This window comes from Vidua macroura, chromosome 2 (assembly GCF_024509145.1).
Source record: "Vidua macroura isolate BioBank_ID:100142 chromosome 2, ASM2450914v1, whole genome shotgun sequence".
In the NCBI taxonomy this organism is placed as follows: domain Eukaryota; kingdom Metazoa; phylum Chordata; class Aves; order Passeriformes; family Viduidae; genus Vidua; species Vidua macroura.
In genome coordinates this window covers 10,692,672-10,712,631 of record NC_071572.1, presented here as the reverse complement: position 1 = coordinate 10,712,631, position 19,960 = coordinate 10,692,672, and the positions used below count along the sequence as shown (strand labels likewise).

Sequence of the window (19,960 nt, the reverse complement as noted above, 5' to 3'; positions counted from 1 at the left end):
AACTCACAGGCTGGAGCATCAAATAGACCAACCTTTAAAAAAAAAAAAAAATTGAAAGGACACTTTCATGTCTTTAGAGTCTCATATCTACATATATTTTTTACTTTCTTTCTCCAACACTGCTGCATCTGTTTGCTCTGCAAACATCAATATCACTGCTATTCTCTCTACCCACCTCCAGAGGGGAAAGTTTTTTACAGCAGCTAAAAAAACTATCCTGAAAATAAAGAGTAATATCAGCTACTCATATCAATTTATAACAATCATACATATCCCTATGTATGCATTTTTTTTGCATTTGCAGGGCTAATTTACTCTGACAATATCTACACCAACATCAGCAAAAAACCAAACAAGATTTGAACATTTGTTTCTACATTTTTTTTTTCCAGTGGTACAAATGCTAAGGCACAATTTAAGGAACAAAGACAAAAAAAAAAAAAGGAAAAAGAATATGATTTTTACAATTGTTTTAACTCAAAATAGGTGTCAGAAGTGTAGCATGAAATAACTTAAAATAGAACAGTATTTCTCTGTGCTTGAAAAGGGAGATGAATAGGGAATTGTTTAAATTTATTCTCTCCCCATTCATTAATATTCCATGAGACAATTATGATAGACTCAAAATAATTTATTTAAATTACAAAATAATTTTAGCAAATAAATTCGCTCTGTCGAACATGCTGAAACTGTTTATTAACACCATTTATTATCCCTAACAAGAGCAGCATCACTTAGTTTGTTACAGAAGCCATAAAGCATTGCTACTTTTTCACCCAAGTGGATGTGTAGCTCCTAAAGTAAGATTTCCTAAGTATAACACAATTTCATACATTTGTTTTCAGAAAATATGATCCTGAAGACAGCCAAATGGAAACAGATTTTTTGTTTGGTTATCCAGGTGTAAGTCAGCGAGAAGAGCAATCTTTTGGGAAAATACAAATTTCTCTCTTCTACTTCCCCCAGTTACTAAAACACCCAAACCTAAAAGGCCTGGGAATAACCCAAACCAACTGTATACCATCACCTTCTATAAAACAGTGGGAAGCAAGTGGCATGGGAATGCTGTGACTGCAAATTCTGGAAAGCATTCAAGATTTCCCAGTAGCATCTGTGGCACAGTTTATTTTCTCAGCATTGCCTGCTGCAGAGCAGTAACTCCTGAAGGCCTGGAGGAAGGCACAACTGAGCCCAACACTTTTAAAAACTTGCAAACATTTTATCTTCATGACTGTAAATATCATCAACAACATTCCAGAAGAAATGATGTTTTATCTTCTAATATCTCTATTCTTGAGATCAGCTTGCTCAGTGTCAGCACTGTATTAAAAACACAATGCTAGAAGTGTAACCTAGAATACATTCTGAAGACTGACAGCCAAATGCACAGAAATAGAGCTAAATACACAGAAAATCATATGTATGAACATGTACATATATAGCAAGTTTATTATCCATATTTCTCTAGCACACTAAGTTTCTAAATTATCTCAAAAATGTTTCTTATTTCATTGATCCATAATGAAATTAATAGGTCCATAACCTAACAAAACAACACACTTAATACATGTTTTCTAGGTGACATTCACAAATGCTTCATAAATAAAACCTGTTTAATGTATCCAGCAACAACAACAACAATAAAAAAGGGTAACATTTCTACCTGTCTTGCAGAAGAAAATTACAAAATCACAAGGTTACTAAATCACCAAGAAATGCCCTGGAAAATAATAATTTTTTGGCTTTTCTACTTCCCAGTTTTAAATTAGCATTCGCAAGTGTCTTTCAGAATCATAATCGGAAATCTCAGATAAGGAGAGGAAAAAACCCAAATACATTATGGTATCACTAGAGGTATTCTGTATTGTTTTTCTGTGGCTTATCACTACTTAAAGGAAATAAAAGGGGTTATAGATTATCCCTTCCATAACATTAAGTATCAAAGGACTCATTACCATTACAGCAATTAAGAGTATTTCTGTTAATTTCTAAGATATCTGTCTGTCAATGGCTTAAAATATCTTACATCATTTTATTTCCAGTGGATAAGACAGAAAACACATCAATAATTTCAGGCCCAGTTCCTGCCTGTAATGTATGGTATAACATGGTTTCTGCACATCTCTTCAAATGAATGTAAGCAGGAAACAGAAAGACTGCAGAGGAGTAAGTCTGGAGCAATCCAGGCTAGAAGCTAAATTGGATTATTTCAAAGGGATGGAACAGTAAGATACCTTGCAAAAAAAAGACCTAAGCAGAAGGAAGGTTTTTAGCACCCCTGGCAACAAAGAGCTGTATAGAAAATATGCTGTACAGTCCATAGGGACACCAAAATACAAAGCCAAGACCAAAAAAAACCAAAACATTCTTTTTCCAGGTAATGCAAATTTACAGATATTTTAGTAATGTGGATGATAATATCAGCATCCCTATTGTAACTTACAGAATTAATTTTTACCCTCCCAGACATCTTATAATCACCCATGTATGTGGAATATCCTGACCTCAAACTCAGCACCTAGAGCTGATGCATGCAGGATAACAATGAAATTCACTTTTCACTTCATTACCACAACACTTGAGATGTGAGAGGCTTCAATTCCAGCCAACTGTCTTGCCCAAGCCCCTCATAGAAATATAAATAGATGTTTAACTTTCAAAGGATCCAGACTGTGCTTTCTTTTCTGTGCTGTTTTTTGAAGTTTTGAGATCATCTGTTTTATGTAATGTAGCTGCAAAAATATTGCCTCTGAGTTAGCTCTGCAATAATTCACTCTTGCTGCAGCAATGATTGAGTAAACAGAAGCTTCTACCAGAGGCATTCTTTTCTATTATTTATTGTAATATTTTTTCATAATTTAATGAGAAAAATTTAAAAGCAATATTTTCATCCTTTCATGTTAAATTAATTTACAGTGCTATAAGCCAAAATGAAAACAGAGAAATCATCAGCAAAACAGCATGCTAATAAAGACAGATTTCTACAAAGTTTCTTAACTAAAATCATAAAATAATTTTTTTCTATTTCTGTCAGGTCCAGCTTGTCTCTATTTGTTCCCAAGTATTGAGACATGCTGTGTCTCAATTACGCAACAATGAAAAAGCAGAAACTACATAAGAACATAGAAATTGGGAAGAAGAAATATTTTAAGCAAATCTAATTTATGTTAGCATATATTCTAAATATCTGCCCCCATAATATGTGGAAATATCAACCTCCAGCCTTGTGCTGTAAATATCCTAGAAATAAACCCATAAAATATTTAAATAATAAAGTAGCCCCAAAATTAAAATAAAATTAATTAAATAATTTAAATGTACCCATAATTTCCTCTCCCTTTCCTCCATCTCACCCAAACAACTGGGTGAAGAGTTTCTATCCTGAGTCAGTCACAATAAGTGTTGACAATCTGTAAAATTCCTTTTGCTGTCAACAGCCCTTGAGTCTCCCAGGATGAGGCTTAATGTAAGGACTTGGCTGTGGAAATGTAGCTGCAAGTTTGCGCGAAGGACGCCACATGGAATTTCTGCTTCTGCACCCTCATCCCAGAGCTGGGTTAAAACTGGTAACAATGCTGGCTTCACCTGGGGCAGTATGAGCCCCACAGCACCCGGGAGTAAAACTGCGTGCTCAACATCCAGCAGGAAACACAAGATAACGAAACAACAAGCTCTCACTTACAGCTCCCGTGGTAGAAATCACATTTTTTGGCGGTATTTTTCAGGCGGTGCTAACCCTCCATAGTATTCCATGTCTCAAAAATGAAAGGTTAAAATAAAATGACCATTTTTTTTTTCTTTTTAAGCAAATCAACAAGCTGGGATTTAAACAGTGCTGCAACTCTTACTCATGAGGCATAGAATTACAATATCACAGTTAAAAAGAAAAATAAATGATCCACTCAGGCTAATGCACTGTTGTGACTGTAATAGGTGTAACGTAAGTGAGAACAGGTTTATTTCATAGCTTTGATCTCACAGCTTCCAGCAGGTTTCCCAGTTCTGGAAAGAAAGGATTTGCCACTTCATTTATAGATCAGGGAAATACACTTTGATATAACCAGTACAAAAAATAGCAGGACAACTGTAAGCTTTTCCCAGCAAAAGACCTTTGAAGTTCAACAATGAAATTAAGTGACTCAGTCTTCTGGGTTTTGTACTTAGTCCTCTAGAAAGTGTGTCTTGCTATTCTTTTTTGTTGAGCTATGAAGTAGTTGCCAAAAAAAAAAAAAAAGTCACTACAATTATGTTCAATCTAGCAGACTGAAATAGAAATTAAAATTAGGTAAGTTTAATATAGTAGATAGACAATGTATGGTATTTCTGGGGAGAATATTATTTGTGTCTTTAATCTGCTTAGTTACTAGTTGGTGCTCACATTTCCTCCACTGGCAAAGTTTGCCTAAAAACTGTAATATCAGATTCAGATACCAGAAATCAATGTTCTGGCATTAATAAAAGCAGCCACACAGTCTCTTTTTAAGGTTAATTCATTTATTTCACAACAAATTATCAGTGTAACCTGATATGAGTCCTTTTTGACTGACACTTTTTTTTCAATCAAGCTGCTATGAGCTATGAAGACTTCTAATGTGAAAAAAAATTACACAAAGAAAGAAAAAAAAAATCTTCATCTTTAGAACTGATTAATATTCATGCTTCTTGCTGCCTATGTCATCTTTTGGTTTTGCATTATCTTTTCAACTACACAGAGAGTACAGAGATGAAGATATTAATTCTAAATTGAGTCCAGACTCAATTTTTTTTAAAATTTTATTTAATTTTAATTTGAGTCTGCAAAACAGGTTGACATAATAATTCTGTACTAATAGCCAAAAAAATAGTCTTTGGATTAATAAGTGGGATAAATGGCAGCTTATGTGGTGAAAATCAATAAAATGAAATCATCCACTCAAGAGAGAAAACCTAAAAAATGAAATAGAATCCAATGAAAATAAATGATTCAAATGAAAAATGTGGCATGCAAGGAGAAATGAACATGTGGAACTTCGTGCTGGCAGAAGAGATTCAAATTCTTGTCAGCAGTTGAAAGAAAGAAAGTGTAAACTTCTGACAGAAAATGAAATGGGACACTTGGTACAGAAAAGGTACTTTTGCCAAACATTGTCAAAAGTAGATAGTGGGAGTTGCTACAGTAAACAACTGCTGCACACTGCATATACAGAACAGCTAGTATTGTGAAAAAGTGTAAATTCACATCCAGAAAACCTGTGACATTGCAGCTATATACTCATAAAAAGGGAAATTTGGAGGCACTTCTTTTAGAAGACAACTATTTTTCTCAGTCCTATCTAAGAACCTTTCACAAAGCCAGTATAACTTTTCTATGGAAATGATTTGTACTTTTATTTTATTCCTTATTTGTATTCTTTGTAGGTCACTGACTTCTTACATATTCAGGAATATGTCTGCCCTAAGCCAAAATTAATACTTTTCCTCAGTTATGTACTGTACAATTTATCCCTTTTACATTAACATGTTAATAATCACAATACAATAATTTTTTCTTTTTACCTGCCTTGGAAAAATACATTTTTGGTCTCACAAATGAAAAACTATGTGCTCTTTAGCCAAGTGTATTGAACAGTCTGGTAGGAGGCCTAATTGCATAAGGCACAGATACCCTTTTAAGCTCATCATCAGAATATATTTAAGGCTACCACTGGGTTTTTGCCTAATTTTTACTGATTATTCAATTTTTAAATAAATGTGCTATAAGCAATACAAAGTGACTAGAAGAACTAAATGACAGATTAGACTGCACTGATGGTCATGGGAAGATGGAATGGCAGAAGTCTTCAAAGTTCTGGGAACCACTCAGTCTAATTCCTGCCACTTCAAATTGATGGGCTACAGTGAAATAAGACATACACTTCCAAAGATTATGAGATAGTCCATCCATCCCTTCTTTGGATGTGGGAGAGCCTGTTTTAGAAAAGCCTACATGAGGAGTGATGGGACATCCTATAGAAATGATAAGGTTAGAAGAAAATGCAGGAATTGGAACTTAGAAAAATGGCAAACCATCATATCCCTTCTGTTCCATTTCTACTTGGGATTTTTCCATGCCCTCCTCTAATAATCTTACTCAACACAACAGAACCTCAGACTTCATGCTACAAAAGCTTTTCCCATCGAATCTGTGTTTGAAAACCTGTGTTTAAAGCTGTTAGGGTTTGAATGCTGACCTACAAATGAAAAATTAGGACCATCCCTCTGGTGTGCTCAATAGACTTTTACAGAGGAAATACATAAATCAACCAAGGAGAATATACTAGGTTATTTAGCACATTTGAAAAATGGGATTTTCTTCTACCATGATTATGAGAACATATGCAAATGAGAAATTAAAATAAATTTACGTTCTTATTTGGAGACACCTACTTTATATGTGAGATTTCTGACAATTGAGAGCTGTTTATTTTCATGAGAATAAGTTTTAAGAGTACTTAAATCTCATTCTAGTACCAGAGAACTGGATATCTTGATAAAACAAGCCTTTTACCTCCCAAAAGAAAATTTGTGCTGATAAGGGTTTTTTCTTCTAAGTTCAGAAACAGGGAGGGCAGAAGCAGAATACACATTAATGCATCAACTCATAGGCAAGCTGCAGCAGCAATAAATTTCTGTTTTTATTATAAAGACCATCCAGACTAAAAAAAAAACGAAACAAAATAATTGACAAAAAGTAGTGACATCTACCTAGCTGGTTTATTGCTGATTTCTGACCACTTCTCTTTCCAGCTAAGAAGAACAGTTGTATTATCATCATCCTCACTGAGAATCAGCACCTGAATCTCCTGTGAAAGTATTCAGTATTTGACACTTGCTGTTAACATCAAAGGAACATTAATCCCCTTCCTTGTGACTGCTAATTGCAATACTGAAAAATTTGTGACCATTTGTTTTCAAAATAATATTAACTAATATTTAAAAAAATCCATTCTGAGGAAAAAAATCACTCTGAGATGCTATCTAGCCCTTTCTCAGATTAGGTTGTAAGAATACTTGTTTTAAAACTCAAGTTTTTGGAATTTCTTTTCTATTACTCAGTGGAATAAGATGGCACTGCTATTCTATTCCAGGTGCTGTAGAACAGATTTTATTTTAGAATTGGCAACAAGTTAGTATAAAAGGCAAAAATGGAGAATTAAACTTTTTTTAAAAAATACAGGTAAGGAAAGAACATTATATGTTATTTTTAAAGTTTTCAGGGAACAATTATAAACACAAGTGACTGAAAAAGGGTTTCAGAATGGAGAATGACAAAGTGTTTCAGAAGAGAGAATGGAAGTACTTGAAAATTAATTAATATTTTTTAGTAAGTTCAATTTAAATGAGCAAGAATATTACAGATACATTCTCTTTTCTATTTTACAGAGATTCATCATCTAATCCATAGATCATTCACAAAATTAAATGTGTTGGACAATAATATATAAATTATATTTGAAATAAATTTGCAAGCAATGTTTATCTCTTAAATAACCTATCCTGATAAATAATGGAGAAGTGTCAGGAATATGTATCTATCTCAGCTTTTTACTACTGGAAAGAACCAGCTGCCTGGACACCTTAAAAACAAGTGAGCACCTTTGAAGAACTGATAGGAATAGAAGAGACAAGAGTGCCTTCTTTGCTGTTCATGCCCCTTAGATGATGTTTTTAGACAAAAAGTTCACTGTGAGAAAATAAGGGTACTGCCCATACTGTATATTCTGAGGTATAACTTGAGGCACTGCATATTTTTCATGTTATGAGCAGCAAAACTCCTGACTCTAATGGAAAACTACTTAGGTTATAGGCTAAGTGAGCATGAAGGTGGCAATAAAAATCAATCTGCTATGTATTTCATGCTGAAGTATTAACTTTGCTTCATTTATCATATTCTGGCATACTTTTAGTCAGGTCTATACTACCAATAATTTGTCAGTCATCATAGATTATTTCAGAAACATTTTCAAAGCTGTGTATCAAGTACAAAAGCATTCTCCAGTTACTGTTTACCTAGGTGCCACATGCAGTATTCTTCATCAGAGTTCAGTAAAAAAAGTCTGTGATTATATTCATCTACATGCTTAATATTAACTGATTGCACTCATAAAGTAACAGGATAAATCCACATTCTATCTAATACCACATGAGCTGCATAAAGTGTCACATACAATTATTGCTAAAAAGACAGAACAGAAAAGTACTTCATACAATCAGAGAATTCTTAAGGTTGGAGAAAACCTCAAAAATAATCAAGTCCAACCATTAACCTAACACCACCAATTTCACCACTGAACCACATCCCTAAGTGACATGGGATCCGAGGATTGTGACTCAGCTACTTCCCTGGGAAGCCAGTGTTTGTTCCAATGTTTGACATCTTTTACTTTGAGAAAAATTTTCCTAATAGCAAGTCTAAACATGCCCAGGCACAGCTGAGGCCATTCCTTCTTAGGAGAAGAGCCCAACTCCCATTTTGCTACAACCTCTATCAGCTGAAAAAGCCTGAGCCTCCCTTTTATTGAAGCTAAACACCCCCAGCTCCCTCAGTGACTCCTCATAAAACAAGACTGGCCCAAAGCTGAGCCCTGGGAACATCCCTGATGTCTGTCCCCAGCTGGATGTGACTCCAATCCCCACCACTCCCTGGGCCTGGCCCCACAGACAGTTTTTACCCAGCTAAGAGCACACCCATCCAAGCCATGAGCAGCTGGTTTCTCAAGGAGAATGCTGTGGAAGGTCTCTTCCACACAATCCAGGAACCTCCTAGACTGCTTCTTCTCTGCTGTGTTTCTGCATTTTCAGAGGACATCTGGTAAGTTGAAGCTCCCCAAGAGAAAAAGGACTAGTGACTATGAGACTTCACCCGTTTGCTTATGGAATATTTCATCTTCCTCTTCATCCTGGTGGGAGGTCTATAACAGACTCCCACCAGAATATATGCCTTGCTGAACTTCTCCTGATTTTTAACCAATACCACTCAACCCTGTTGGCACCAGCATCAAGCTCTAGACAGTCAAAACACTCCTTTCCATACAGGGCTGTCAGACCACCTCTCCTTCTTTGCCTATCTCTTCTAAGGAATTTATAGCTATCCACAGCACATTCCAGGCATGCAAGTCATCCATATCTCTGTCATGGCAACTGTGCCATGGTTTTCCAGCTGCCCAATGGGCTCCAGCTCCTTCTGTTGGTTGTCCCTTCTGTGTGCTCTGGTGCAGGTGGACGTTGGGCTATAGATCCCCCCAGCTTTCTGCAGGGAGAACCCCTAATTCCTGTACAACCATTCTCAGGTTCTTCCACGGGGTCTAACTCATCAATAACTCTTGTATCTTTGCAGCCACAAGGATCTCCAGCCCCTACCTCCACTGAGCTGTCAGACCAAAGGACCTCACTAGGACAACATCCCTCAAACATGCTGTCCCCAGGCTTATCTCCAGCGAGCCTGGTTTTATATCTTTCTCCCTTCAAATTCAGTTTACTCTTCACTAAACCCTGATAACACTTGTGCAAAGATCCTTTTCCCCCTTTGGGACAGGTGTACTCCATCTGTCACTAGCAGACCTGGTGTCATGTAAACTGACCCACAATTATCATGAACACAGCTGAGAGTTTGTATCACTAGAAGTATGAAAGCAGAAAGTGAAATTAATTTTCATCTCCTTCATATGGTTACTTAACAAACCAGGCCTCATGAGGACACATGATATATTTCAACTAGAAAAAAATGAAGCAGTACATAATTACACAACTCCTTGGAGTAATGGGTTTGTATCCTTGAAAATTCTCCAGAAAGTATTCTAACTATGAATCACCTCAACTATTACATTGCTGTCAGTTCAGACAAATGATGCATGCAAATACATGCTTGTACAAACAAACAGGGTGTTTATAATGCAACATTTTAATATAATTACATCATCGCGTAATCAGAATGTGCAGTTATATAAGTCTCACTTTTCTCCTTCTGCTACTGAATGAACTGCTAACTACTAAGGAAAGATTAATCTTTATTAGTGACAATTGAGTTAATGGTTTCTGAACATGAAAAGGAAAACAAATGCCTAAAATGTGGTATTTTCCTAGACAAGCAACTGCTGCTATATAAAAAGTTTCTGTACAGCAAGTCATTATTTTCCTAATTGTTTAAAGGAATAAGATAAAGTTTGAGAGTGTAAAGCAGGAAGCTGATGGATCACTAAAAGTGAAATAAACATCTGTAGTGACAAGGATACAAAGCTACTACTGAACTCAGAAACGTAGGTTTTTCATTATTTGTGTAGAAAATTATTTATCAAAATACTGGTTTATACCTAGTGGTTAAAAATATCAGATTAAAACAGAATTGTAGCATTTCAAGAGTCCTAGTGACTATTTTAACATTATCCAATTATATGGAACTGTGCAAAGAGCAAGACAGAGACTAAATCCATTTGTTATATTTGACCATAACTTTTATGCATTCTAATAAACCCAGGGAGTCAAAGTTTCTTTCCAAAGACTCATGAGACACTGGTGTTTAATTAGAAAGCACCATTTTATTTTATCTCCTAGGATCTGAATTCAGCCTGGTTGGTGAGAGAAAAAAAAAAGAAAAAAAGACTTCATGTAGAAAAAAAAGTAAGTTGGAAAATTCTAATTCTGACTGAAAGAATTTAGGATTTTTTCTATGCTGAAGCAGAGCTTGCAGTTTTACTATACATACTGGATGATAACAAACCATATTGAGGACATGGACTGTATTTGAATATGTCTGTTTTGATATGTGTACAATTTACGTAGTGAGTTTCTTGGAATATACTGATTCTCAGTCACTGCCTGATGTGTTATGTAGGGTAAGTATATTTCTGACCCACAATACAGTTAAAAAAAGGCTTATCACTATTTATGTTTTATGTGGCTGATTGTGTGCATTAGTGAGCAATAACCCCTTTCCTCAAAGAACATAAATACATACTTCAGAGACTTCTGTGACGTAGTAAAGCTCCTTTTCCTCTAAATCTTTTATATGCATAAACTGTGTGCAAACTACATATTTATGTCATGTTCTTGCTTTTCATCTTTATACATCAAAGTGAATTGTGAGAGAGAACTCCCACAAGCAAGGTGTGAAGCCTGAAAGAATCAATTCAGCAATACCTGAGAAACAGAATGAAAAGCCATACTCTGTTTTCTGATTATTCATCTGACATCATAAAATTGTTATATTGATAAAATTGTGCTCCATTACCCATTTTTAGCAAATAGACAATATTTGCACCACTATCAGGAAAATGTACCTGTTTGAACAAAAAAGCTTTCACAATAAAGACTTGATACAGAGCACTGGGTTATGACTACTGCAAATATTACCCATCATAATAAATGAATTTATTTTGCAGCTAAGAATTCTTGAACTACTATATAAATTTACTCTTTTTTTTTTAATCAGTTATAGCTAAATTTTTCACAGTATGTTTTTCATCAATAAATAAACTAAGGCATAGAGTATCCAGGGCCTTAAATCTCTAGTTTTAAACTTCCTGTCAAAATCAAAATCATGCATTATGAGTGAATACAAGAAATTTATTCTCTGAAAAGGTCACTAAGCTTTGGAAGAGGCTGCCCAGGGCAGGGGCTGAGTCAGCATCCCTGGAGCTACTAAAAGATGTGTAGATGTGGCACTTGAGGACATGTTTTAGTGATGGCCATGGCAGTTCTGGGTTAGTGGTTGACTTGATGATCTTAAAGTCCTTTTCCAACCTAAACTATTATATGATTCTATCAATACTGGAATAAAGGGCCCTGCCTTCCAAACATCCAATCAACCTCATATTTAAGAAATTTAAGACCTCAAGCAGACATATCTGTATTCCTCTCAATAACTGCAGCGAAGAAAACGCAATGGAAGTATAACAACATAGTTCAACAGCTCCATCTCAACTAATTAATTTTCTTTCTCCTCAGGATTCTCTGGAACAATAAATACAATCTTGTCTTTCTTTAAGATTTTTTTTTTCCCCCAGAGGAAAATAAGTGTATGAGAACTGTCCAGGCATTTATTATGAACATTTGCATAGTTATCTCTTTTTATTACTGCAATGGAGCGTGTTGATAATAGACTACCAAATTACCATTTCTTCATGTATTTGAAAGTAATGGAGAAAAACTAATTCAGTTAAGCTACAAAGAATAAACTTGATGCAAATTATATAACTTCTATAATTATCAGATATGCTTGATAAACTCTCATGTTTGTCAAATGCCTCTGTACTGAAGTGCTTGGCTTACCTGCCACTGTTTCATGAGGTCCCGAACCATTTTGGCATCCTCTAGTGTCTTTTCTTTGTGTGTAGCATCCTGCAGGACATTTGCAGTTGTTTCAGCTTCTGTGAGCCAAGCAAGGAACTTTTCGAGATCCAGGTAGAATTGCTGCAGCATTCTTAGGGCTGATTCCAGAGCTGCTTCACGTTCACAAACCCTGCACAAGTACAAAAAATCAAATACAGTGTTCTTTGGAAGAGAACAAACCTTAATCATTAAATCAAAATGTAAAAAAGACACACAAAATATTTTTCATGTTCCAGTCAAGGTAAGTTGGCTGATAAATTAGCTACAGAACTTCTACTGTATCTTCAGCAGGTAGGGCTCTTTTTTTATATTTTCACCTGAGAAGTAGTAAGTGGAATCAGTCTGATACAAAATTAAGCAAAAATATTTCTTTCAATGTACTATGCCTAAAATATGCACAATTGAAAATCGTAAGTAATTCCCTGGTTTTGTTTTAATAAAAGATTATTTTTTTTTCCACTACAGTGGAAATACTTGTTTATTTTTAGAAATCACAAAATAGTTCCTGACCACTGCATGATATGATAAATTCAGTGATTAATTTTCACTAATTGAAACATTCGGAGATTGTGTTCAACATCTTAAACCCTTATAACACTAAAGTTTGTGTCGGCTTTGTGCTTTATTTTTTTTTTTTAATGCATTGTTATTTTAATTTTAATTTGAATGTGATAAATTACAAGGATGATCTCTATCAGTTACAGGATAAAATACAATTTTTAAAGACAAAGGCTATCTTATCCTTGGAGAAGGTCTAACTCAGATTAGGAAAGAACACTAAAGATTTCAGCAACTCTGGTGCTGAAAAAAATATTAAAGCAGATCTGTGTTATATCAGCATTCATGTGAAATGTAGGTGTCATGTATTCACTGATATTTTTGCTTTGAACTTGAGAAAAATATGGATTTAGAAACATGAGCAGCTAAGTATGACATTGTTATTAGTACAAATCTGTCAAGGTTACTTACCTATTGTATTACATGCATATTTGTTGAACATCAACATGATACCCAAATAATTTTTTAAGCTCTGAAAAGACTTAGTAAGGTCATTTGGTAATGTGCATTACTTCAAGTGGAATGAAGGCACTTTGATGCATACCTATGCTAAGTCTACACATCTGTGGTGGTCTTCACATATCTCAATAGATTTCCTGCCTAGTTATTTAGGGAGACTAGGATACTAGATTCTAGCAAACATAACTTCTCAAGTTGTAATTAATCAGAAGAGGTCATGAGATTTCCAAGTGCTGATCTTTCTTGCTAATCCCATTTCCAATTGTGAAGTGGTTGTACTCCTTGGTAGGTAATGATAAACCCCAGTTCATCAGTGGAAGTGAGGAAAAAAAAAAACAAAACCAAACCTACCACAACAAGTTTTGTCAAGTGGCACTGACTTAATATGTTTTTTTTTTTTTTTTTTTTTTTGACAAGCATATAGTTAAATTGCAGCAGAGGATAGTAAGAACAGAAAAAGAGAAAAAGTCAGTCAGAGTACAGGCAAGGACAACCACTACAGGAAAAAAAATATCCTTCCTGAGAGACCAATGTCACAAGAAGTGCCATATTTCTATTCTATTTTTAATCCTTTGACATCTTATTTGCTTTTCCCAACTATTTTGTTAAAAGAAAGGACTTATTTTTCATTCAAAAACCGAGAAAGCTATTGAATGCCTCTCTACAAAATCATCCATCAGGTTTTTTTTAAAGCTTAAAAATGGACTGGATGTTCACCTCAGTTGCACCTGTTGCCACCTACAAGAACTCTCCACATCATGGCACTGCTTAGGCTGCATTAGAATGCGTCCCCAGGGGGCTGTCAGTGGGAAACACTCAGCTGCAGAATAGTGAATATGATCTCTTCCCCACCTTTATTCTACATGGGCATAAACATGGCTTGTGGTCAGGCTACTTCTAATTTAAAATAACTGCAATGAAAGAATTTGTTGTTCTTTTTTTAAACTAAAGATTAATTATATAGAAATGACACCTAAAGATACTAGCAATGTACATTAAAAGATAATAAGACAAAGAAAATCTTTTACCTAGAAAAGACTGTATTGACCTATTTACCACTTTTAGCTCAAAACCAGCATTACATTTATTCAACACAACTTGGAAATGGAATACAATTGCATGAACTAAATGTATTTTTTCCAGCTCTTCAGAGAACAATTCTAAGATATGCTTTATAGCATTATTCTAATTCAATTTACAGTGTGCAGCATGGTAGTTAATAGCCTTTGCAGAATCACATAAAACATTTTTTTCTCATACAGTTCCTTCATAACTTGAAAGGCACATTTTTAACTACTGTACACCTGCATTCCTATAAATACATAGCAATACTCTGAAAATAACAACATTCTGCAAATGCACAGTGAGATTTAAAAACAAACCCAAGACCAAGCACAGATATGAAAAAGATACTCAAAAGGAGAGCAATTTGAAAAATTACTCAAAGTCAGAATTTGTGCTTTAGAGAAACTCTCAGACTTCAAGAAAAAAATATAGCATTTTATTGATCTGGGCAAAGAATGAAGTTTTTATCATGAAGAATCTTCTGGCATTTCTATGATGCACAGAAATCTTATAGCACATAATTCTTTCAGTCTACAGAAATGTGTTTCTTTATAAGCATGCTAATACCATAATTCCACCAGAAAATATGTAGTACTTTGCATTTTAAATTTTTGTTCAGCTAACATGCAATAAACATTCAGCTACACTGACTGTTCTGCAGCACATCAATAAACTTCACTCGGCTTTCTCACTACAAAAGTATGAAGACAGAATGAAAAAATGTCTAAACGTGAGGAATAAAACTGAGCATCAAATCCAGCATATGCTAAATTGCACAGAATCATAGGGGTCAAATAAATATGTATATTGAACAAGACATTATTGCATAAAACTAAAATAAAGATCCTTTCTCTAGTCTGTATTATCCAGGTATGTTTGATTTCATAGTCAGTGCAAACAGTAAGAAAATAACATGAAGTAACCAGAACCATATTTAATGTAAATGGAAAACTGCACAGAACAAACACTACAGCACTCTCCTAAAATACTAAAATATAATAAAAATATTTTAATGGGATAATCATGGTTTAATCTGTTATACTATGCTATAAAAATAATCACAGAGTGTATAACCAAAAGCTTCTTATTCAAGGAAGAAACACTAAAGGTGGGATTCATCTTATTTTCATCTAGACACCCAGAGGACAGGCAAACTACACTCCCTCTATAAAACATTTATAGAGGACACAGCATTTCTGGAATTCAGTTTCTCCTCCCTTGCCTATACACATCTGTTATACCAGGTCAAGGTCAGAGTAAATTATTTCTCCTGACTACAACAGTAAATCACCTATCACTTAGACAATTTTAATTTTACTAAAGCTTTACATTTTTTTATGTCTAGAAATAGGCAAGCTGGTCCCCAAACATCCCTGTAAATTTGATTTTTAGGAACTATGGCATCAGTGACAGTGAATTCACCAACTCTAGTTGTTGTATGAGCTTTGTTTCAGGACAGAAGTTATGATGCTCTTTTAAGTATATGTCAGCTGAAGGCTTTGAGCTGAGGGAATAATGGTGGCATGTAAGGGGAAGTGAGTCAAGCAATGTGTGAACATTTATACTGCCAGGAAGGTGTTTTTAGGGGTTTTAAATGATCCACAAAAAATGAAAGTTACCAGCCTCTGTTTCAGGACATTGCTGTTGTGCTGAGAACTTTTAAAGATAATATTTTTTAAACATAGCAGTATACAAATGTTCATGAAGAAAAGGAGGGTAAAATTAAGTTAGCATCTCAGAATGTTCTGTGATTCTGTGATTGAAATTACTGCAGCAGTGCTTCATTCAGCACTACCTAATCCCATACAATACAAGGAACACAGTGTTTGTAGAGGCTCTGCAAGTGTGAATATCAGATTTTTCTTCAGCTTTAGTGTTTGCTACATAATTTGGAATGAATTATTCACATTTTATGAGTGTCTGTGTATTTCAAATTGCAATGCTTAGTCACAGTAAGAGATACATGGTGAGGGTCAGTGTGTGAATAATGCTTTGAGATGCTCAGGTAAGAGGACATGCAGCAAGTGCAGAGCACAAACACATTGCTGTTTTCCAGGTATTTCTTTAAGAGCAATAAAAGTAAAGCAACTCTGTATCATTCAGTGTTCAATAGATCACTAAATCACACTTCCATCTGCAGACTGTAGTGATCTAAAGTTATCTCACTGAGATATAAAATAAAATATCCTGGACTACTTCCTGTCAAAGCATCAGGAAATGGTTTTACTTCTATATTTCATGTGGTTCTCTCTCTATAATTGTATTTTCTCTTTTTTAATAGTACACTTCTATACAATAAAAATAAAATAAAATAAAATTTAAAAAGTTACCTGAATTTACTATATTCTGTCAACTATCACAGAGATTTTGAACTACATGCATCTTCCTGTTGATGCTGGAAAAAGTTGGCACCTTTTTCATGAGTTATATATCCCTTCTATATATGAAAAAGGAACAATTGAAAAGTTTAATTGGAATATTTAATTTTTACTACTAAATAATTTTAAGCTCTCACTGGTAACTCTTCAGCTGTTTTAACCTGGACTGATAAAAAACCTATCAAAGACGGAGAATAATTTAACCTCAGATAAAGTTGGAACACAAAGAGATGTCACAGATATGAAAATTAAATTCTTAAGATAACTATTATTGATATAATTTTGAAATGCAAATTGAAAATAAATCATATTCATTAATTTTGGGATTGCTGGTTAGAGGAGTTTTCTTTCAGAACCTAGGTACTATATTCTACAGTGCCAGTTAAAGTTATTAATACATGCTAGTAAGTGATAAATGTTCAGATTAACTCTGGATGCCTGTTACAACATTCAGTGGAGAAAACTACATTGAGACAGCATTTTAAGTACTGCTTTCCTATGTTTTTCTGGATGACAACTAGCTTAACACTAAATCGTAAGGTGCACTTACGATTTTTGCAGTAACACTTCTGCATAAATGTGTATTTTAGTTTGACCCTCTGAACAGAGGTTTTGTCTGCTGTAGGTCACTGGCATGTGGATTTGGCTTTAAATTTTGGAGTGATCTTTATATATGCAAACTTATGTCCTACTATCACTATTTTGTTGGAAAATGTTCTTAATCAAGTTAAGAACAGTACTGGAGATTGCTCACCTGTGTGCAACTCTACCTCTGAAATAATTTTGTTGCAAATGGCTAGAAAGTCTCAAATTGTAACCTAACTTAGAGATACAACATCATTATCCAAACCACTTGAGATCAGCATTCACATGTAGCTGACATAGCCACAGGCCCTTATGCTCTCATCTTGAGTGAGGAGCCAGGAAAGCTTTGGTGTGCTGGTACAGAATTTTGTACTCTAAAGACAGGCTTGGGAATTGGTTGGGAATTAGCTGGGTATCAGTCAGCAATTGTGAGCAATTGTGCTGTGCATCACTTGGCTCTCTTGGGTTTTGTTACTCTCTCTCCTTCTCCCCATAGCTACAATTAATATTAACAATAATATTGGTAGCATATTCAGTGTCATTCCAACCCTCCCTCCCACCACCCCCCCCCCCCCCCCCCATTAGTAAATTGTTCTTATTTAGCTTTTCTAGAGGAGAAACCCAGGAGATTTAGCTGATCTTTCCAGTTCTTCTTCCTACTGTAGGGAAGTGAGCAAGTGGTTGATGGTACTGAGTTGCTGGCTGGGGTTAAACCTTGGCAGTGCAGTGCTTCTCTCTGCCTTAGATTAATTTCTCAACAATTTGATCTACTGCCTGAGAGCTGACTTGCCTTCTTCAGATAAGCTGAAGGGCATCTGTCTTGGCTGCACTATCCATATTTATAACAAACGAATATAATTTTATATTCCAGATATATTCCAGTGATATAATTTTAAATTCCAGATGTAATTTGGCATACAGAGAGATTAAGTGCAAAAGCTGGTCCAAAATAGACACACAAAGGCAGCTCTCTGCTGATTCTCTTTATTTCTGCAGGAAGGAAGAACAAAAGCCCTCAATGTCCCCATGCTCTGATTGGAACTCAGAATGTCTTCGCAGGGACAAAATCCTGCTCTTTTCCTAGCAATCACAGTTTCCTAAATAACAACACTTTCTTTAGATACAAAAATTAGAACATTCTAAAACATCTCCTGATCATAGGGATAAGCCCACAGTTTGTCTTTTCTTAAAAATCTATTGAGACAAAGGGGAAAATGCTTCAATGAATAGTTACTCACTCTACTAATCAACATGCAAGTCGTTTTTCCTGAACAGTTTTTGTATTATAAATCTCTTCAAAACAAGAAAATATGTTTCTTGTGTTTCTGTACTTAGTAAAATGGATACAGCAAGAGAGAGGAAACAATTTCTTTTGCTACTATTCAGTGGCTGGCTTGTTTCTACTTATACCTCTCACAGACTTTCTTGAAAAGAACAGGACTTGTATGAAAATAACAAAAATCATCAATCCTTCTCCCAGCATTTTCCTTTGAACTGCTTTCTTTGTTACTAAAGATACTAAATCAATTTGTAGACGTATTTTTGAATTTAGATGGTTTGTCCCATTAATTTCTTTTTAAAACACAATAGGTACTGAATAGCAAAAAGAGAAAAAAAAAACCCATCTACCCCAAACCCTATATTTATCCATGAAGTTTCAGATCAGCCTTGGATAATTTTCCCCCATTTATTCTACATCATTTTTTTTATGAGACTGATAAGAGTTGCTAAAAACAAAGGAAATATCACCTCCTGGTGAACAAAATCACATATATGGACTTCTGTATAGGACCTTTAAACAATCCCTTTTTAATTAAGCACCTGACAACATCAGCACAAAGGGATCTGTGTTATCCTGTAGGAAAACTTCTCATCAACCTTTTCAAAAACAATTTCTGTCTCCTTTTATATTCTGTTCACTTATGGGATCCTACATTCCCAAAATGCCCCTTAAAGGGATAAAAGAGAGAGAGAGTTAGAGGGAATGTTATCTTTTCTTGCCCCCATCACTTTTGTCTCCTTTCCTCAGCTTGCTTTGGCATAGGTTAAGAATATATAAGAACATAGATTATCATACTTACATGGTGAGCTACAGAACAACCATTAATGAAACCAAGGAGATTCCTTTGTAATTACAATCAATTACAGGTTATTTTTTGTGCTATTGAAAACAGTTTATGTTTACTTGTGATTTTTAATCTCCTGATAAATTTTCATTAAAGTCAATCGTTTTCCAGAGAGTAAATCATAATTCTTACCAGGTTAAAGAGAAGGGAATCTGAACAACACTCAACAACCACAGACATATGAGGTATCATTAAAAATTATTTATAGACACAGAATAATATTCTGATTAATTCACTCCAGAGGCTTTTCTATATAGCCCTTAATCAGATTTTAAGGAAGTATCTTAAACCATTAAATTAGGAAAAGAAAAGAAAAGAAAAGAAAAGAAAAGAAAAGAAAAGAAAAGAAAAGAAAAGAAAAGAAAAGAAAAGAAAAGAAAAGAAAAGAAAAGAAAAAGAAAAAGAAAAAGATCCAAAGGAAAGAAAATACAAAACAAAATCCAA

At 34.7% G+C, this 19,960-nt stretch overlaps 1 protein-coding gene across 4 annotated transcripts in view; it reads right to left on the bottom strand.

Moving 5' to 3' along the window:
* DMD (dystrophin) overlaps positions 1 to 19,960 on the bottom strand; it is a 566,297-nt gene that overhangs the window by 226,323 nt on the left and 320,014 nt on the right. For 3 of the 4 annotated variants that reach the window (XM_054003170.1, XM_054003155.1, XM_054003164.1), the window contains one exon: positions 12,286 to 12,475. In XM_054003170.1, coding sequence (XP_053859145.1) covers positions 12,286 to 12,475 — 190 coding nt within the window. Of the gene's footprint in view, positions 1 to 12,285; positions 12,476 to 16,757; positions 16,844 to 19,960 lie in introns of those variants that run through there. The other variant, XM_054003180.1, reaches the window with a different exon arrangement.